The following is a 22,127-nucleotide window of genomic DNA, read 5'->3' on the forward strand; positions in this document are numbered from 1 at the left end:
TTACATTATTTTCTTAAATTCTTATACCCTTATATTTAATATTAATAATGTTGGGGGAGGAGAGAGAAGGGAAAGGACCAAGACATAAGAATTTTCATACACAAATTAAAAAACATTGATATTATTATTCTATATTATTATATAATGTGAATATATTTTAAATTGACAACACATTAAAAATAATGTAAACATTCTGTTTCATTTAATGTGAACATTCACAATATTTTTCCGAAAAATTCTCTCTTATCGAATGTAGTGATGTGAACGTTCACAACAACATTAAAAATAATGTGAACATTTACAGAACATTTCCAAAAAATTCTCTCATCTAATGTAATGATGTGAACGTTCACAACATGTGAACTTTTTTATTTTTAATTGACAATACATTATTTTCACTATATTTTTAATTGACAATACATTTTTATTCATAACATGTAGTGATGTGAACGTTCACAACATGTGAGCATTTTCTATCATCTAATGTAGTCATGTAATTGACAACACAATAACAAAAATTTATTTTAAATTAATATGAATATAATGACAGTTAACGTCCTAATGCATTGGAACTACCAAAATATAATAACAATCAACATTAAATACTCCAATATTAATAGGGGTCAGGAGAGATTGAGAGTGATTTGATTTTTTTACCTCAAATACGATCTAATAAAATAGTCAAAAAAATATAGGTTAAATAGAATAAAATTATTAAAAAGAGGATTTATCAAAAAAAAAAAAAAAAGACTCTAAAATTTGACAATTGATGATTTATTGAAAAAAAAGATGCCCGATAAATTTTCTAAGTTGAGACTGTAACAAGAATTTACCTGTTATTTTAAATTCAAAAAAAAAAATTTGACAAAACAATAATTGACTTTGGAGGATAGACGATGAGGTGTATTATGATGAATAAGAGGGTAATTATTCAGTAATTTCATAATATATATATGTGATATTTTATAGAATTATGACGGTGAAAAAAAGTAGATAAATGAAATATTATATTAAATAATTAAAAAACATAAAAAGTATATTAAATAATAATTAATTAAGAAGTATGAAGGCCTAACACTGATTTTTCAATGAATAGAGTGAAATATATTTGTATTTATTTGTATTCCTCAACTGTATCTCTCACCGACATCGGCTGGTGATACCAAAGTACGGGTTGTATCTATATGTATATATTACACACAACCAATGACTTTTGTATCAATCTCACTTGGGAATAAGTCCATTCAATTATCACTATTTTTTTTTTATAATTAATTAAATTTAGTAAATATCTTACTTACATATGAGCTCCATTATACGAATATTCTTCCAAAATCAAATAATTTTTTTAAAAAACGACCCCTTTATATTGGTGAATTTGTAACAATCACACCTATTTTTCAAAAAACTTATCTTTAGTGAGTTTTTTAAATTTGTGTCAATTTTTTTTTGTTTTTCAAGTTTGTTTACATAATCTAAAAATTTTTAAAAAGAAAATCTAAAACAAAAGTTATTTAAAAAAATGTTTTTCTTAATAGACTTTATTCAAAATTTATTTATTTATTTACTTTTTTGGTCAGATATTTGGGATTTGTTTTTTTGACAATTTTTTCTTGACTCATTATTTTCGTTTTTTGTTTTTTTTTTTTTTTTAAATTAGGATACTATATTCTACCCAATGAGGCAAATCGAAAAATTAAATTTTAAAAAAAATTTCAAAAAGACAAAAATAAATTTTAAAAAAAAAACAGTAGACTTTTTTTTACTTCAGTTTTTTTAAAAAAAAATTGGAATTTTGTATTTTTTTACTTTTTAAATTCATTTTGAAAAGTAAAAAAATTAACATTAAAAAAAATACTAAAAATAAAAAGGGTGATTTATTTCTAACTTCCCAAACAACTAATAAATCTAGTTTTTTTTTCCCCTCTCTCTCTATATAATAGATTGTTAGAGAATTAATAAATTAGATTATAAACATTCTCATTGCCCTAAGAAAAAACTATATAGACTATTGGGCCAACTGTCTAATTCAACTAATAAGCTTAGGTTGTTAAAAAATAATTGCCAAAATTTGACCATCGGGCTAACTACCCGGCCTAACTAAAAAGTTTAAGTTGTTAAAAATCAATAAGTAAGGCCTTGTTTGTGAACTTGCTATTTTTAGTAATTTTTTGATTTTTTATGAAATAATGTGCAAAAAAGTAGAGAGAATGCTGTGACAACTTATTGTGACTTTTAGACTAAAATATATAGTTGACAAACAAGGCCTAATTATATTTGTACATTATTCCTTTTCTCAGTACCCACCATTTTTTAAATTTTTTTTAATTACCATTTTGTCACTTAACAAAATTACCAAAGAGAACTTGAATACACTAGTCAACCCCTCCCGTGCCGAGGGTTAGTTTTTGTCACTTCAAACTCTAGCCATCACTTGCACTGATGTCGGTGACACCATCTACCAATCTCAACTTATCATCGTCGCCTCCTTTAACCATCATTCTCATTCCCTTTATAGCTCTCAACCCACCGCAGGACGAGTCAGAAAGAGAGAGAAAAGAGATCATAGGGAAGCGCCACCACAACCCAACAACGACAACCCATCCTCATCCCTTTGCAGTGCCGTCGCCAACAAAGTTGTAATTGAGAGAGACAGAAATCGATGATTATGATCATGTTCGCGTGCGCGAGAGAGAAAAAGAGAAAAAATGGTAATAGATGATGAGGATAATGGTTGCAGTAGTGGTGACAACAGCAGCGGCTAGTGTTTGTGATTGGGGAAGTTAAGGGTTTTGTATTAATTAATGGGCAAGCGAGGGGCGGTAAGGGTCACCGAAAAAAAGAAAAAGAAAAATGAAAAAAAAGAGGTTGAAGAAGGGGGCGGCGATAGGAAAGGTGGCAGTCGTCGGTAATGGACGATCGGAGGAGGAAGGGCTGGGTAAGGAGGTGGCCAGCTATTGCAATGGAGGTAGTTAGAGTTAGGGTTTGGTAGCGAAGATAAGTGTATCCATTTAAAAAGAGAAAATTAGGCCAATTTAGTATTATTTAAAAATTAGTGGCGTGTGTTGATATAAAATCAAAATATTTATATTTTGTGAGATGTAAATTAAATAAGTAGTGTATACTAGACAATCAGTGTAAATAGAATCACCCAAAAACAAGGGTAATTATATTTTCATACACCAAAATATCTCACTCTACATCATCTCTCAATACACACACCAACAAATTTTGAATGTTGCAATTTTACTCAATGCACAACCCTTTTTGCCAAAAATATCAATTTCTTTAACATTGAAACCCTAAACCAACACCCATTCTCTATATCAAGTTCCATTATATGCAATACAGAATACAGGAAAATACAACTTAAAGCCTCTACATACATAAGCTGCAATATTGACCATAATAAGCATATGTCATAAGGCGATGGGGTGACGCCTCATCAGGCGCTTTAATAGCATATAAGCAAGAAAATGATTGTGCTAACAAAACAGACACAATCATCATAAACAAAGTAGTTACGATGAAATAATGCTTTTCAGAAAACAAAACAAATACACCATTGAATCATAGAAAAATTTCCACTTAATTGGTTAGTGTTGAGATCAAGAGATTACAATGAACTCAAATTTCCAAAACTATAACAGCGGCGACAATAGTAGTGGGAGGTAGCTAAGATTAGGATTAAGAAATTAGGATTTTAGTGAAGAAGATAAGGATGTTTTAATAAATTTTTTTAGGATAAAATTTTAATAAAAAAATAAATAATTAACCGTGTGCACAGATGTAAATAAGAATGTGAAAATAGAATTTTCTCAAAAACAATTGTCAAATTTTTGTAAACTAAAAAGAGCCCTCCCATTTAAAGATATTTGCATATATAACCAAATCCGCCGGCGAGAAATGGGCCGGGAACACAAAAAAGTCAAATTGTTGCATTAATTGTCTTCTCTCTTTGCGTTTTATTTTAATTTACACCCTTTTTAAATTACCCATAAATGTAAAATACATTAATCTCCCTCGCTTATTCATACACACACACCAACCATTGCAATAAAATCCAATCCCATCGATCTCAAATATATACGCTCTATCGATTCACGTGATCTTCTTCCTCAAGGTATCTCTCTTTCTCTTTCTACAATCATATGTAAATACCTATATGTGTGTGTGTGTGTATGTATGTATGCATAGATGCGTGTGTTTATGCCGATGCTGTATCAGAAGTAGCAGATCTAGGGTTCATAATGCTGAATTTGCTCAAATATTGTTCTTCGTTGTGTTCTTTATCTCTGGTTATTAATTTCAACGCTGCTTTGTTTTGCAGTTGAGCTGGTTTTTGTAGTTTACGCTAAATTTAGATATATATCGGAATGAGGTTCGGATTTTTACGGTTTTCTATGTTTAATTATACTTGTTTCTACACATTTTTTGCTGTTGAATTATGGAAATTAATAGTTGATGTGGTTTTGTGATGATTAGATTGTGAGGGAAGGGATCGACAAGAAGAGAAGAGAAGAGAGGGGAATTAGATAGAAGGGTGAAGATGAGTGAGGGGCAGAGGTTTCAACTGGGGACTATTGGGGCACTGAGTTTGTCGGTGGTTTCATCTGTTTCAATTGTGATTTGCAACAAGGCGCTTATTACCACACTTGGTTTCTCTTTTGGTGAGTGATCAATCTCTTCAGCCATACAAAACTGCAAAAATTCTTTTTTATTTTTTTTGTGTTATTTAACATTGATCCGATTCGGTTTTGTTTTGTTTCGCACTTTACAATGGGCATACTACAAACGAAGTGTGCAGAAAGTTCGGTTGTCCAATTAAATTGTTCATATTTATTTTTGTAGCACTTGCATGTCATGTTAAAACAAATTTATTTGAGTATGGTTTTATGAATACATATATGGTTTTTGTAATAAAGTAGAACAAACATTATTTTTCTTCACCCCGGTTGAGAAAAAGGAATAAATGTTGCAAAAGATTTTTGCCTTGCCAATATGAGATTATTATTATTATTATTATTATTATTTGGTAAGAAAAATGCTGAAGCAGATAGGCTATTCCAACCTCACTGCCAAGGCACATTGTCCCATAGAACCCACAGGCATCTGCAAGACGGGTGGTAGCCACTAAGTGCACCGGTGGTCCCATGCACTGGGAATGCTATGAAATAGAGATGAATATGAGATTAATTGACTATTAAAGAAATTCATTCAATCTACGGGGCTTTAGTTTATTTTTTTCACTTTTTGTAGTAAATTTCTGATAAAGTGGGGAGAATTGACAGTTGTAGTTAAAATAGAGAATTTATGACTAAAAACGTCTCCAAAGTCGTGTGGCTGGTGGTAGAAAATCTACTGGTATTTATGGGTTTGTATTCTAACGTCGATCATACTAATTATTGCTCTGCTGAGTTGAATGGTTGTGCTTCTCCATGCATTTGTTTTGAAATGTTAAGCCAAAATACATTTAATGCTTCCAGTTCCACCAGATATGAGGTCTCATTGAAACGGCCTCAAGCATATCTTATAGCTATAGCATATCACACTGTAGGGGTGATAGAGTCATTTCTCTAGAAGAGCAGGGTGGGGAATAACCAACAAGTTTTGCTTTTTTCAATATTTCTCTTCTCATGATGACTCGGCCTATGTCATGATGTAGCACGGTGTCATTGGCAACATATTGCTGGTGATTCCTATTATTGTAAAGGGGATGATCCCTTCATGTAGTATCAAGCATAGATATAGGAGGGTAAGGGTGATAGACTACTCAGTTGAGGCTTTCTCTATAGTTATGCAGTTTCACATGTTAAATGTAATGATTTGTTGATCTAGACACAAGAATCATGTCTCAAGATGGACAGGATAGGTGGTTAGTGCAGCTTTCAAGAATGTAGACATGGAATGTGTCTGTGATTTACAATTATTAAGCATATATGTCTATTAGTGTTTAAGCTTTTGTTTGCTGCCCTACAAGAAATTAAGAGCAAATAGCCAAAACCATGAATAGCGAAATTTACGATGAAATTACTATATGCAAAAGTTGCTTGGAAAAAAAAATGAACAGTTATTGTTTCTGTTCCATGTATGGAAAAGAGGTGGACTGGCTTATAAGTGATCAAGCAAAGTTGAACCTCTAGTAGGTTTAATATTGTGTCATTGGTTGCTAATGAGACTTAGATTATGGATTAGATTATTTTATATAATTGTTATTGTTAAATGCTGAATGATTCTTAATCAAGGATTTTGATGTATATGTGTAGAATTTTATGTCAATCTAAAATTTTCGTCAGTGCTATTGTGAAAGCCTAACTAATTCACTGCTCTCCTTAAATCTATAGCTGGTTCACTCTCCCAGACTCAACATAATTTCAGTTGTATATATTATGCGTTGTGATTTACGCAAGCTGAGGATTCAACAATGAATAGCTCCATGTCTCTCTTGTATTTGATACCCAATTATTCTCATGCACATTGATCTTTCTAGCAATTTCTTCTTGAGGCACAAAATGTGGGCAAATTGTATGGGACTTTTAGTGACCCTACATCTCTTTCATGTAGCTCATGTATGAATACGACATATGCCTTGTGATGGTTTCTAATGAAAATAATATAATAACAAAGTCATGAATCTTAATAGCTTTAGTATAAGCTGTGCGACGAAGGTAAGATTCAACAAATTGAATTGACTTGCCTTGCTAGGATTTGTTAAGGCCTCCTTGGTATGCAAACCCTGAACTACCCATCCAATAGGGCAAGGAAAGAGGGCCAGTAATTGACACCATTCCATCCAAATGGGCTAACTGTCTAAAATGTCTTTCTATGAATTTTTTTATTTTTATTTTTTTAAGGAAATTTGATGAGTAGTCCAAATTTCTGTCTGTGAGTTGAAATGGTTAATCACTTAACTAGATGGACAGATTTAAAACTAAAATATTTTACATTTTGAATCATACTTGCCATTCTATTGAGGGAAAACTTGAAGATATGGAATCAGCAATTTTCTGGATTTTCATCTGAAGTGATTCCATTTTCTAAGGGATGATTTCTTTTCAATAGCATTACAAAACCTCATCGTGCATTTGATTATCCTTAATCACTGATATATTAAATTTTGAATTCAGAAATTAACTAAATTTAGCTGAGCCTTTTTTCTTCTTTTTGTTTTGTTTTTTTTTTTTGTTAAAAAAAAAATCATGTAACTTGTTATATTGCAGATGTCATTCCATCAGCACCCAATTTCTGTTTCATGACTGCTTTGTAGACATTATTGTGAATTCTAACTTCATTCTTTGATGCTTCAGCTACAACTTTGACAAGCTGGCATCTTCTGGTCACATTTTGTTCCCTCCATGTGGCTTTATGGATGAAATTGTTCGAGCACAAGCCTTTTGATCCTAGAGCTGTGATGGGCTTTGGTGTCCTGAATGGGACTTCCATTGGACTTCTGAATCTTAGCTTGGGTTTCAACTCTGTTGGTTTCTACCAGGTAAAGTTATGGTTTGAAATTATTTGTTTTAAACATTTTACAGTGTTAATGATTGGAGGGTATTGAACTTGAATTATTTTTGTTTCTGGAGAGCAATTACTGTTTTAGAAATGTTTATGCATTTCAGAGCATTGGTGACTATATTTGCATTAGTTTTGTGAGGCATCACATGTACTATAGGTTATTTGAGCATCACATGATCCATTCTTTCTTCTTTGAATGGTCATTGCTAATAGCGAAATGTCTTTGATGGCCTTGTTGGTTTGTGTTTTTGCAAATTATAATTCCAGAACATCTAGTTGTGATTTTGCAACTTTCATTCCATCACGCATGAAAGTTGTCGTGAATATGTTGGCCTTGTTGGTTTGTGTTTTGAGATACTATTTCAAAAATAATTTTTTGGAGAGAGTTTAGAAAATTTGAAAATTTGTTTGGTTGTATATTTTGAAAATAGTTTTGGAGTTTGGGATGATTGGATATTTTTTTGTAGTTGAATGGATGGGTATGAGAGAAAAAGTGATTGAGAAGGAGAGAGGAGAGTGACAAAGTGATTGATTAATGTGTAATAGAGAGAAAAGTGATTTTGGAATTTTTTTCTCCAAAACCATGTTTTGAGAGATAAACCAAGCATGGCCGTTGTCATGAGATCTTTTTCTATCCTGGTTGTATCTTGTTCAAAATTCAAATCCATATACTCAAAGTTGGATTTTCATCTTTTAAAATTTTTATTTGAAGTGTTAGTTTCTGAACCTTTTTCTCTTGACTTTTCATTTTAGATGACAAAACTGGCAATTATCCCCTGCACAGTTCTTTTGGAGACTATTTTCTTCAGGAAGAAATTCAGGCAAGTTTTAATTACACATTCCCACTAATTGTGGCAAGATGATGTTTTATTCGTTTCTTATGCTCCTAAAGAAGAACTCACTGTTTGTACAAGTGAAGTTATTTGTATCTTTGGGTTGGGAACCTGTTTCTTATGTTTTGATCCCAAGTGACATTATTGTATGCAACTCTGAAGCCCTTCTGTTGAATAAGTTGTGACCATCTTGGGCAGCTAATGAGCACCAGTCCTTTTGGAGTGATCAATGTTTAAGTGGATTGTTCCAGTACGAGAAATAGGAATAGGGAAATGGTACACCACATATCTAGAATGTAGTGTGAATCATAGTGGGGTTGGTTTGTGTAGATCACAATATCTAATTTTAATATTTCTAAATGTGAGCAATTTTTTATTAATAATTAGAGATCCAACAAAATAGTCTATTATTCTTCAAATTAATCATATAGAAACACATTTTTAACAACGATATTACATTTTGTCCAGCCAAAAGGCCACTTTTTTTAGATTTTATTCATTATATTTGATTTTTTTTCTCTTAAGAAAATGTTTGAGGAAATAAATAGGAAAAAAATTTGATTGTTTTGTTAACTATGTGGCTGCTCAGTTCTATTTTATTTCTCTCACTTACCTATCCATTCTATGTGCACCAGCAGTTTTGTGCCTTTTGTGCTTTAATATTAGTTTCTTGTATTTCATTCAAAGCAACTACTTTAATTTGTAATTTTGTGATTTTTTTTTCTGGCTTTCATTTTCTTGGTTATATATATATATGTACATTCGTTCAGTTACAAGTTTGAGTTATGACATTTAACAATGATGCGCAGTCGAAATATCCAGCTTTCACTTTTGATCCTTCTTTTGGGTGTTGGGATTGCAACCGTGACTGATCTGCAGCTAAATGTCCTGGGATCTGTATTATCTCTGCTTGCAGTTGTTACAACCTGCGTTGCTCAGATTGTATCCTCAGCTGCCTTTATTATTACTTTTGTTTGTTTCCTTTTTTATATATGCCAAGGTTTATATTAAAGCAAATTAAATAATTATAATCAATATGAAAAAAGAAAGACTGCATTTCATTTTGATTTGAGGCCAACTATGCAAATGTTTTTCCCCCCATTATTAAAACTTATCCTGTTGTTTTAAGCCCTTAATGAGTTACTTCTAGATGACCAATGCCATCCAGAAGAAGTTTAAAGTTTCTTCAACACAACTCTTGTATCAATCTTGTCCCTATCAGGCAATCACCTTATTCATCACTGGCCCATTTGTAGATGGGCTTTTGACAAATCTGAATGTCTTTGCTTTCAAGTATACTCCTCAAGTGCTGGTGAGATTTGCAACACTGATACCCTCCCTCCGCGCCCCCCCCCCCCCCCCCCCCCCTTTTTTTTTTTAATATTGTCTAAAATGCTATTTTCTCTCATATTGTCTTCATTTCAGGCCTTCATTGTTCTATCGTGCCTCATATCGGTCTCTGTGAACTTCAGTACCTTTCTTGTAATAGGAAAGACATCTCCAGTCACCTATCAGGTCTTGGGACATCTTAAAACATGCCTAGTTTTGGCGTTCGGCTATGGTCTGCTCCATGACCCCTTTAGCTGGCGAAACATTCTAGGAATTCTCTTCGCTTTGGTTGGGATGATACTCTATTCCTATTGCTGTACACTTGAGAGCCAACAAAAGGCCAACGAAGCATCTGTACAGCTGTCCCAGGTACTTCACATTCTTCATTTTTTCCCCTCATGTTTTTTTTTTTTTTTTCGTAATTCATTTTGTGCTTAAATCATCATGCTATGTTTTTGGACAAGTAGTCTACTAATCCTCTTTCCTTTTGCATCATTCAAGGCAAAGGAGAGTGAATCTGAACCTCTAATGAGCGTGGAAAACGGAGCTAGTGTCTTAGCTGATAGCGTTGTTTCAAAAAGCCCTGCATGGAGTTCAAACAAGGACCTGCGTGCATGAAGCTTCTTCAATCTTTATTTATTAATTTTACCCTAGTTCAAAATTGATCGACAACTATTCCAGCGATGAAGATGTCGCTGCTAGGATCTCCATGTATTGTATGACACAGGGCTGGCTTGGCCTTTTTGAGGAGATGAAAAATTCTGTTCTAGTGTTTACTAGAATTAAAAGGAAATGTTTTTGGTTTTTTTGTTGTAGCAGTTTTGTTTATTATTATCTTTGTAAGAGTTAGGTGTGCCAATAGAATGGGTATTTGCAGATGGCTATTGTTGTTCCCGAATACATGTAACAGTCTCCCCTTTTAACTGCAATTTATGTCAAGATTGATTTTTCTGTTAAGAAAATTAAGACAATACCATCTTGAAGATCAAGCTATATCCATTTTTATCTGAAATTGATTCTGCTTAGATTACATTTGTGTACATGTTTATGGTGATAGCTTGCGGCCTCTCTCTCTCTCTCTCTCATACACACACACACACACACACACACACAAAAAGAATGTAAGAACTAATTAGAGCGGCCAGGCAGATAAACAGAAAGTATAGTCACCAGAAATACCCATGTATTTATTTATTCAGAATGAATAGAGGAAAAATATCAATATCCTTGCAGAAATTTCTTAGCTAATAGAATGGTTGATTATGTGAAATTTGAACAATTTTTTGTATGTGGTCATTATACAGGTAACTGAGCTAACGGATGGAATATAATGAGTGAGTAATCAGTGAGTGAGTGTATCTATTGTATGATATGTTTCCTCAGCTTTTCAAGAATGGCATTGCCATTCTGTGAGGCACTTGGATTCCTACTCACTGCAACTCTGGAGATTGTACGGTTGGCAATTTCTGCTTCCCACATCTCTTTCCTTTTATTGCGGTCACGCCTACAGATATTCAATAAAATTGCAGAACAATTAACCATGTTGGTTTCATTATTGGTCGTCCTCACCATCCTGAGCAACCAAGGCACAGCGCCAAGCTCCCCCATTTCCTCCACAGCTTGCTGTTGGCTCGAAAGCAATGTCAAAACCGTCAACAACATAGAAACAACTGGTCCTGTGCCCTCCTCCTCCATTATCTTTTTCACAAGCACCCTCACAGCTCCATCCTGAACAGCTTTTACTCGATTCTCTCTGTTCTCACACAGTCTGTATATTGCTAAAAGGACATCCTTCATTGCCACTGGATGCCCTTCTTCTACAAGATCAATCAAAGGTTTGAAAACACCTAAATTCCCAATAATGACCTTGTTGCAATCAAAGGTTGCTAACGTGAATAGTGATGCAGCAGCATTGCTTTTCGTTTGAATGGTCAATCCAGTTTTCAACGTTTCAATCAGCAAAGGGACAACAATAGGATTCCGTGCAATGGGTCTCTTGTTTTTCTCGTGAACTGAGATATTATGAACCAATGTGATCAAATCCTCTTGGAGTTCAGGATCCAGCAGCAAATGAGCTGCACTACCATTTCCAGCTGGTGAAACAAGTGGTTCAAGTGATCTGGAAATCGCATCCTTGGACTCAACAAAAAGGGCTCGAAATGAGGGCTGATACCTGGTCAGTCGACGAAGCTCTCTTGCAGCTCTTTTCTGATCAGAGATAGAAGAAGAAAACATCTTTTTGAGCAGTGAAAATAAGCAGACCTTGTCTGCTTCAGTTATCTTACTCTCATCCATAATACGCTCACGAGGCTCTGCTAATTTGATGCTACGGTCCTTGCACCATTGTGTTATCATTTCTCGCACCAAGTGATTGGGGCTGAGGATAGTATAGGAGAGGACTTCCGCAGTTTGAGGGCACAACCAATGGTCGTCGTCTAACCACTCCATAATGGAACACCGATCACAGGTCTGTATTTAACCACCATACCACAACAAACAAAAAGCGTACAAAAATGAGTAACTCTGGGTGAAAATGATTTGGAATGTTAAAATCTTAATTCAGAACCGAATTCTCAACAATTTCACCTACACATCAAGCCAAATAAGTACAAGAAATTAAAGATTATACAGAACTCAAATATATATTTTTAAATGACATCAAATTTTTGGAATTGAAATTGCAACTAGGCACTGCAATCCAAAGTTACCCAACAAACAAGATCCTAAACAAATAAGAAAGTTTGAAACCGAACTGAAATTCACATGTAGAATACTTCAAAATCTATTATTGCCAACCATATAGGATATGACAGAGTATTCAACCTAACAGAGTAAAGACCATAACTGACAAAGCAGTGAAATTCTTGCATGCAATTAAACCACTCATAATGCAAGCAGAATAGGGGGGAAAATTAACAAAGAGACTTAAAAATTATGAAATTTTCCCAGAAACAGTTTTCAGGATCAATTTAACTAGCCATTTTTTATTTTATTATTAAAAAAAAAAAATTCAAAACATAGAACAAAAAACGAATTGCCAATCAAACAGATTGAATAAAGACTGCAACTGATAGAATCGAAGTTCTGGCATTCATTAAACCACTCAAATCCAAACAATATCACAAACATAATTGAATTAAACTCAGAATGAATCTTAAGAAAGAAAGGGAAGGAACCAAAATTCACATTTTTCAGGATACTTGAAACCCATTGCATTGCTACCACACAACAGAGAATTCAAGATCACTCTAAAGACCACAAGAGTGATATTCTTGCAAGCATTTTACCACTCAAGTCAAAACAGTAACACACAAACAGGGTTGAATTCATCTAAGAATGAATTTCAAGAAAGAAAAGGAAGAGAGAAGAAAAACCCAAATGCCAATAAAGAAAAATAGGCATGAATTCAAGCTCTGACCTGCCCAGTTGCCAAGACAACAGGGTCATGCATAATCTCTCCGGAAATGGGACACTTGAACTCTTCAGGAACAACCATATAAGAAGCTGATTCCTTGCATTTCAACTCTTTCAAAGAAGATACGAATCTTAAGGTCTCATTTGTAATCTCAATCCCCTTAACTTTTAGTTCTTTCAATGAAGATAAGATTCTCATGGCCTCATCAGTTGCCTTAATCTCGTAATCATCTTCATCAAGAATGGGCTTTATCTGTCTCTGCAATTCTTTCTTTAACTCCGTGGCATTTTCTGCCTTGCGTGGACCAGTATCAAAGTCTTCTGGGTTTGCCATGGGAGCAAATCTTGAAAGAGATAACAAAAATGGAAGACCAAGAAAGAAGGGAAAAAATAAAATAAAATCGAATTGGGTTTGTGCTTGAGAAGAGTGGGAAAGAAATGAGAATTAAATGACACTTTCGAGTTTTCACTGAGAAGAGTTGATGGACATATATATATACCGCTACTCTGTCTTTGTCGCAGTAGAAAAGCGGTTTTCCTGATCATTGTAACCAATCGTTTAATGCCACACAAGGTTTTGAAATTGGCGGTGTTTGAATACACTTGAAAATGTTCAAAAAAAAGTATTTTTCTATGACATAAATTTGATTAATACTCTACAATGAGTTTGTTAAAATAGAAAATTAATAGTAAATGGTGTTTACACAATGTCATCCCTGTGACTGTTCTAAAAGTAGGCTCACTGGGCGCGATATTGAATGTCATAAAAGATGTAAGTGAAGTTTTATTAGACCCAAGTTGTCATGTGATCAAGTCACGGGAGCATCATCGTAAGGGAGGGATTGATCGAAGGACTCATTCCTTTAGTTGAGCCATTTCTTGAATGGATGAGTGAAACAATGCCGCATTTTTTTTCTTGTTGTTTATTATGATCTTTAGGCTTGTTTGCGAAGGGACTATTTTAATGGATTTTTATTTTTTATAAAAAGACGTGTAAAAAAGTAGAGACAGTAACGTGACTACTGCATTGTTTTTGAGTTTTTGGCTAAAATAGCCTATTTTGTAAGAGTTAGGTGTGCCAATAGAATGGGTATTTGCAGATGGGCTATTGTTCCCAAATACATATGACAGTCTCCCCTTTCAACTGCAATTTATGCTAAGATTGCTTTATCTAAGACTAATAAATCGATTCTGCTTCAGATTACATTTGTGTACATGTTTATGGTGATAGCTTGCAGCCTCTCTCTCTCTCTCTCACACACACACAGACACACAAAGAATGGGAGAACTAATTAGAGCAGCCGGGCAGATAAACATCAAGTGAAGTCACCAGAAATACCCAAGTATTTATTTATTCAGAATGAAAAGAGGAAAAATATCAATATCCTTTGCAAAACTTTCCTACCTAATAGTATGGTTGACTGTCAAATTTGTACAATTTTTTTTTTTTAATGTGATCATTTTACTTACAGGTAACTGAGCGATCAGATAGAATATATGAATAAGTGAATGAGTGAGTGGTCAGTGAGTGAGTGTATCTATTGTACGAAGCTTTTCCACAGCTTATCAAGAATAGCATTGCCATTCCTTGAGGCCTTTGGATTCTTACTCACTGCAACTCTGGAGATCGTACCGGTGGCAGTTTCTGCTTCCCACATCTCTTTCCTTTTACTGTTATCGCGCTTACAGATATCCAATAAAATTGCAGCACAATTCACCATGTTGGTTTCATCATTGGTTGTCCTCATGATTTTCAGCAACCAAGGCACCGCGCCAAGCTCCCCAACTCCTCCACAGCTTGCTGTTGGCTTGAAAGCGATGTCAGAACTGTCAACAACATAACAACAACTGGTCCTGTACCCTCCTCCTCCACAATCTTTTCACGAGCACCCTCACAGCCCCATCCTGGACAGCTCTCACTTGATTCTCTCGGTACTCACACAGTCTGGATATTGTTTTAAGAACATCCTTCATTGCCAGTGGATGCCCTTCTTCTACAAGATCAATCAAAGGTTTGAGAGCTCCCGAATTAACAATAATAGCCTTGTTGCCATTGACTGCTGCTAACGTGAAGAGTGCTGGAAGTGCATTGCTTCTCGTTTGAATGGTCAATCCGGTTTTCAACCTTTCAATCAACGAAGGGATGACAATAGGAGTCTCTGCAATGGGTCTCTTGTTTTTCTCGTGAACCGAGACATTATGAAGCAGTGTGATCAAATCCTCTTGGAGTTCAGGATCCAGCAGCAAATCAGCTGCACTACTAGTACTGGCTGATGAAACAAGTGGTTCGAGCAATCTGGAAATATCGTCCTTGCACTCTACAAAAAGGGCTTGAAATGAGGGCTGATATGTGGTTAGACGCCGAAGCTCTCTTGCTGCTTTTTTCTGATCAGAGATTGAAGAAGAGGAAATCTTTTCGAGCAGCAAATTTAAACAAACTTTGTCTGCTTCAGTTATCACTGTCTCACTAATTATAGGTTCAAGAGGCTCTGGTACTTTGATGCTACTATGGTCCTTGCACCATTGTGCTATCATTTCTCGCACCAAGTGATTGGGGCTGAGGATAGTATAGGAGATGACTTTCTTTAGAGGGCGTGACCAATGGTCTTCGTCTAACAATTCCATAATGGAACGTCGATCACAGGTCTGTATTTAACCACCATACCTCAAACAAAAAAAAATAAAATAAAATAAAAAAATAAAAAAAATAAAGAAGAAGAAGAAGAAGAATGATTTTAAAATAAAATAAGAGTACGAAGAATGATCTTAATCTCGTAATCATCTTCATCAAGAATGGGCTTTATCTGTCTCTGCAATTCTTTCTTTAACTCCGTGGCATTTTCTGCCTTTCGTGGACCAGTATCAAAGTCTTCTGGGTTTGCCATGGGAGCAAATCTTGAAAGAGATAACAAAAATGGAAGACCAAGAAAGAAGGGAAAAAATAAAATAAAATCGAATTGGGTTTGTGCTTGAGAAGAGTGGGAAAGAAATGAGAATTAAATGACACTTTCGAGTTTTCACTGAGAAGAGTTGATGGACATATATATATACCGCTACTTTGTCTCTGTCGCAGTAGAAAAGTGGTTTTCCTGATCATTGTAACCAATCGTTTAATGCCACACAAGGTTTTGAAATTGGCGGTGTTTGAATACACTTGAAAATGTTCAAAAAAAGTATTTTTCTATGACATAAATTTGATTAATACTCTACAATGAGTTTGTTAAAATAGAAAATTAATAGTAAATGGTGTTTACACAATGTCATCCCTGTGACTGTTCTAAAAGTAGGCTCACTGGGCGCGATATCGAATGTCATAAAAGATATAAGTGAAGTTTTATTAGACCCAAGTTGTCATGTGATCAAGTCACGGGAGCACCATCGTAAGGGAGGGATTGATCGAAGGACTCATTCCTTTAGTTGAGCCATTTCTTGAATGGATGAGTGAAACAATGCCGCATTTTTTTTCTTGTTGTTTATTATGATCTTTAGGCTTGTTTGTGAAGGGACTATTTTAATGGATTTTTATTTTTTATAAAAAGACGTGTAAAAAAGTAGAGACAGTAATGTGACTACGTGCATTGTTTTTGACTTTTTGGCTAAAATAGCCTATTTTGTAAGAGTTAGGTGTGCCAATAGAATGGGTATTTGCAGATGGGCTATTGTTCCCAAATACATATGATAGTCTCCCCTTTCAACTGCAATTTATGCTAAGATTGCTTTATCTAAGACTAATAGATCGATTCTGCTTCAGATTACATTTGTGTACATGTTTATGGTGATAGCTTGCAGCCTCTCTCTCTCTCTCTCACACACAGACCCACAAAGAATGGGAGAACTAATTAGAGCAGCCGGGCAGAAAAACAGCAAGTGAAGTCACCAGAAATACCCAAGTATTTATTTATTCAGAATGAAAAGAGGAAAAATATCAATATCCTTTGCAAAACTTTCCTAGCTAATAGTATGGTTGACTATCAAATTTGTACAATTTTTTTTTTTTTAATGTGATCATTTTACTTACAAGTAACTGAGCGATCAGATAGAATATATGAATAAGTGAATGAGTGAGTGGTCAGTGAGTGAGAGTGTATCTATTGTACGAAGCCTTTCCACAGCTTATCAAGAATAGCATTGCCATTCCTTGAGGCCTTTGGATTCTTACTCACTGCAACTCTAGAGATCGTTCTGGTGGCAGTTTCTGCTTCCCACATCTCTTTCCTTTTACTGTTATCGCGCTTACAGATATCCAATAAAATTGTAGCACAATTCACCATGTTGGTTTCATCATTGGTCGTCCTCATGATTTTCAGCAACCAAGGCACCGCGCCAAGCTCCCCCAACTCCTCCACAGCTTGCTGTTGGCTTGAAAGCGATGTCAGTATCACAAGCTTGTAACAAATTGTAACAGCCCTTTAGTTTCTCCATTTTGAATTCATTTGAAATACTTGTACCTTAGAGTTAGGAAACAGTTTCAACTGCTCTACATTTTAGGATTTCAAACAAATGTTTGTTATCCTGTATGTGTATATATCTGCTGCAAATTGTATATGCAAGTCAGGTTGATTTCCTCAAGCTAATATGGTATCAAGAGCCTAAACTGATCCATTGTTCCATCCTCTTTTTTTTTTTTTTTTTTTCCCTGTTCTTCAGCACTCATGACTACCGATTCTGCCGCTGCAACCATCCTCAACACCAATGAAGCACACCAAACTCTCATCAGCATCAACGCTGCTGCTCAAGCCCCTCTCAAACTCACCTCTACCACTTACCTCTCCTGGAAACTACAGTTCTAAACCCTCTTCATTGGCTATGACCTTCTTGGCTACATTGATGGCTCCAACCCATGTCCGCCACCCACCATAACCCAAGCCAATACCATCATTCCTAATCCCCGTTACACTCTATGGAACCGACAGGACCAACTGATCCTCAACGCTATTATTGGCTCCATTTCACCCACCATTATTCCTTTCATAGCTCAAGCTCAAACCTCTAAACAAGCCTGGACAATTCTAGCCAACACTTATGCTAAACCCTCTCGAGGCCGCATCAAACAAATCAAAACCCAAATCAAAAACACCACCAAAGGCTCCCTTAGCATCACTGAGTTTATGCAAACCATCAAAACTCGAACCGATGACCTTGCTCTTCTTGGCGCTCCAATGGATGAAGAAGAAATCACAGACAAAATCCTCGATGGCCTCGGTGATGAATACAAAGAATTAGTCCGAGCTGTCCAAGCTAGAGATACCTCTATCACTTTTGAAGAACTTCACGAAAAACTCCTCAACTTTGAAGCCTCTCTTCACAGCATCCAACCTGAGCCACATCACTTCCCAGCCACTGCAAATCCCACCTACAAACCCAACACCCGAAATTGGCGTCCTTCCCCACCACAAAACACTACCACCACAAATTGGCGCCCATCCCTTAACTCCACCAACCACCCATCTGCTGCAACCACTACAGGCCTCATTCCTCACAGGGCCCACGTCCTCCACCCAGGCCATACCTTGGTCACTGCCAAATTTGCAGGCTTCAGGGTCACACTGCCAAACGGTGTCCTTCATTTCGTCTTGTACCAGTTCAGTCTTTCCCCACATCCCGCTCTTCCCCACAAGGCACACCTTGGCAACCACAAGCTCATCTTGCCACCCAACCTTCCACCATGCCATCCTGGCTTTTGGACAGTGGTGCATCACACCATGTCACATCTGATCTCAACAACCTCTCATTGCATGCTCCCTACGTTGGCACTGATGACATCATGATCGGTGATGGCTCCAATCTTGCCATCACCCACACTGGTTCCACCTCTCTCCAAACTCCTCACCAAAACTTTACATTAAACAATGTTCTGTGTGTTCCATCTATGAAAAAGAACCTAATCTCTATTTCACAATTTTGCACTTCTAACAATGTTTCCATTGAGTTCTTACCATCCACTTTTCTTGTGAAGGAACTGCACACCGGGGCCACACTGCTGCAGGGACAGACTAAAGATGGCGTATATAAGTGGCCAACCTCCTCCCCTTTACTTGCCCTCTCCACCATCAAGACAACAACCATTGACTGGCACCATCGCTTAGGACATCCAGCTTTTCCAATTCTCAAGCACATTATTTCTCGCAATGCCTTAGGCTTATCTTCATCTTTATCTTCTAATTTTTCCTGTAATGCTTGTCTTTGCAATAAAAGCCACAAATTGTCTTTCTCCAATTCTACTATTGTCACTACTAAACCTCTTGAAGTCATATTCTCTGATGTCTGGACCTCTCCCATTTACTCACCTCATGGCTTTAAATATTATGTAATCTTCATTGATCATTTCAGTAAATATATTTGGTTTTACCCACTCAAACACAAATCTGATGTCAAAGAAGTCTTCATACGATTCAAAGCCATTGTGGAAAAACACTTCACTTCCACCATCCAAACACTCTATTCAGACAACGGTGGTGAATACCTTTCCCTAGCTAATTTTCTTTCCACCAATGGTATATCACATCTCACCACTCCCCCTCACACACCTGAACACAATGGTTACTCTGAAAGACGACACCTTCATATCGTCGAAACCGGTCTAGCTCTCCTCACTCATGCTTCTTTACCCCTCTCCTACTGGACTTATGCCTTTGCTACCGCCGTCTACCTTATCAATAGAATGCCCACTCCCACTTTAAATCTCTCATCACCATACCACAAAATCTTTCTGACTGCCCCCAACTACTCCAAATTAAGGGTCTTTGGTTGCTTATGCTACCCTTGGCTCAGACCTTACACCTCACACAAGCTTGAATCACAGTCCAAGCCGTGTGTTTTCCTTGGCTACTCTCTCACTCAAAGTGCATACTACTGTCTTGACCCTTCCACCTCAAAAATCTATGTCTCAAGACATGTCAAATTTGTTGAATCCCACTTTCCATACTCTTCACTGTCTAGACCGTCCACTAGTCCTCTCCCCAACCTCATCGCCACTTGGATTCCTGCCCCAATTCCAGCTCTTGCACCCTCTTCCCAGCCGCCACTCCATACACCGTTTGACGTCATCGTCTCTCAACACCCTCAAAGTGCAGCTCCAACACACACTCCAGTACCGATTCCATCTACTACCACAAACCAGCCCACCCACTCACACTCACCTTCACCTTCATTCACACCATCCACCGTTCCATCACTACATATCCCAGAGTCGCCTCCTCCTAACCCACCTGAAATTCATCCCCTTCCCACTCACCCAATGACCACCCGAGCAAAGAACCACATTCATAAACCCATCACTAAAATGAACCTTCATACCCAACTCTCCAAATCCGATGACCTTGAACCAACTACTGTGACTATTGCCCTTAAAGATCCACGCTGGCGTACAGCCATGTCTGATGAGTGTGATGCTTTAGTTCGAAACGGCACATGGGAACTTGTCCCACCTGATTCTACCATGAATATAGTTGGGTGCAAATGGATTTTTCGAATTAAACGTAACTCTAATGGCTCTGTTGACAGGTTCAAAGCCCGTTTGGTCGCAAAAGGATTTCATCAAAGACCCGGCGTCGATTATCTAGACACTTTCAGCCCTGTTGTAAAACCCACGACAGTCCGTGTTGTCCTCAGTCTTGCCATATCTCGGGGTTGGCCCTTACGTCAACTGGATGTTAACAATGCCTTTCTCCAAGGCCACCTCTCCGAAAATGTCTACATGCAACAACCCACAGGTTTTGTTGATCAAGATCATCCATCTTATGTCTGCAAACTTCAAAAGGCCATCTATGGCCTCAAACAAGCACCGCGAGCCTGGTATCATGAACTTCGAACTTTCCTTCTTACCTCAGGTTTCAAAAATTCTCATGCCGATACTTCACTATTTGTTCTCACTACTGCTGGTCATAGCATGTATATACTTGTCTATGTGGATGACTTAATCATCACTGGAGACAACACTCAGATGATCACCTCATTTGTTGATGTTCTTGCTCATCGGTTTTCAATTAAGGATCTTGGACAGCTCTCTTATTTTTTGGGTGTGGAGGTTGTCCCAAATCAGCACGGGATTTTATTATCTCAACGGCGTTACATTTTGGATATTCTCGCTCGCACTCATATGACTGATGCCAAACCTGTGCTCACTCCCATTCCCACTAGTCCACCTTTGTTAAAATCAGGCTCTGCTTTGCATGATCCTACTGAGTACCGAACCGTTGTTGGCAGCCTTCAATATCTCTTGATTACCAGACCAGATCTTACATTTGCGGTTACCAAGCTCTCACAGTACATGCACACTCCAACAACCGATCATTGGAACTTTGTTAAACGTCTCTTACGGTATCTATGTGGAACTATTAATGATGGCCTCCAGCTACATCGCCGGTCCCCATTGAATTTACACGTCTACGCAGACGCCGATTGGGCAGGTGACAAGAATGATTTTTCATCAACCAGTGCTTACGTTATCTATCTTGGTTGTAATCCAGTCTCCTGGAGTTCTAAGAAACAGAAAACTGTTGCACGATCTTCCACTGAAGCGGAATATCGGTCAGTCGCTAATGCAGCAGCTGAGCTCAACTGGCTCTGCTATCTTCTCACTGATCTTGGTGTTCAACTCCCTTGCTGTCCCGTTTTATATTGTGATAATGTTGGTGCTACCCAACTCTGCTTCAATCCTGTGTTCCACTCCAGAATGAAACATGTTGCCATCGATTATCACTTCATCAGAGACCAAGTACAAAATGGTGTCCTTCGGGTTACTCATGTCTCCTCAGCAGATCAACTTGCCGATGCCCTCACTAAACCTCTTCACCATCTTCGTTTTCTGGATCTCAAATCCAAGATTGGACTTCTCTCCCGCGCTCCATCTTGCGGGGGCGTATCACAAGCTTGTAACAGATTGTAACAGCCCTTTAGTTTCTCCATTTTGAATTCATTTGAAATACTTGTACCTTAGAGTTAGGAAACAGTTTCAACTGCTCTACATTTTAGGATTTCAAACAAATGTTTGTTATCCTGTATGTGTATATATCTGCTGCAAATTGTATATGCAAG

At 36.7% G+C, this 22,127-nt stretch overlaps 2 protein-coding genes and 1 pseudogene across 3 annotated transcripts; 1 reads left to right on the forward strand and 2 right to left on the reverse strand.

Moving 5' to 3' along the window:
• Nucleotides 1-3,820: 3,820 nt before the first annotated feature.
• On the forward strand, nt 3,821-10,639 carry LOC114301585 (UDP-xylose transporter 3). Of its 2 annotated transcripts, none has more exons than XM_082906053.1 (9): nt 3,821-4,123; nt 4,331-4,381; nt 4,486-4,670; nt 7,308-7,492; nt 8,269-8,336; nt 9,158-9,290; nt 9,499-9,660; nt 9,774-10,046; nt 10,179-10,639. In XM_082906053.1, the coding sequence occupies exons 3-9, from the start codon at nt 4,550-4,552 to the stop codon at nt 10,293-10,295; spliced, it is 1,059 nt and encodes a 352-aa protein (XP_082762179.1). In that variant the 5' UTR covers nt 3,821-4,123; nt 4,331-4,381; nt 4,486-4,549; the 3' UTR covers nt 10,296-10,639. The 2 variants fall into 2 exon arrangements, with proteins under 2 accessions (XP_082762179.1, XP_082762180.1); XM_082906054.1 differs by lacking the exon at nt 3,821-4,123 and adding an exon at nt 4,126-4,243.
• Nucleotides 10,640-10,977: 338 nt separating this feature from the next.
• LOC114306842 (U-box domain-containing protein 9-like) lies at nt 10,978-13,548 on the reverse strand. The gene is made up of 2 exons (XM_082906052.1): nt 13,096-13,548; nt 10,978-12,146 (listed from the first exon to the last, which is right to left on the reverse strand). Exons 1-2 carry the CDS (start codon nt 13,423-13,425, stop codon nt 11,037-11,039), a joined length of 1,440 nt encoding a protein of 479 aa, XP_082762178.1. The 5' UTR covers nt 13,426-13,548; the 3' UTR covers nt 10,978-11,036.
• Nucleotides 13,549-14,629: 1,081 nt separating this feature from the next.
• LOC145807004 (U-box domain-containing protein 9 pseudogene) lies at nt 14,630-15,626 on the reverse strand (annotated as a pseudogene).
• Nucleotides 15,627-22,127: the final 6,501 nt, after the last annotated feature.

Source organism: Camellia sinensis, chromosome 14, assembly GCF_055761805.1.
Source record: "Camellia sinensis isolate YWXY chromosome 14, ASM5576180v1, whole genome shotgun sequence".
Lineage (NCBI taxonomy): Eukaryota > Viridiplantae > Streptophyta > Magnoliopsida > Ericales > Theaceae > Camellia > Camellia sinensis.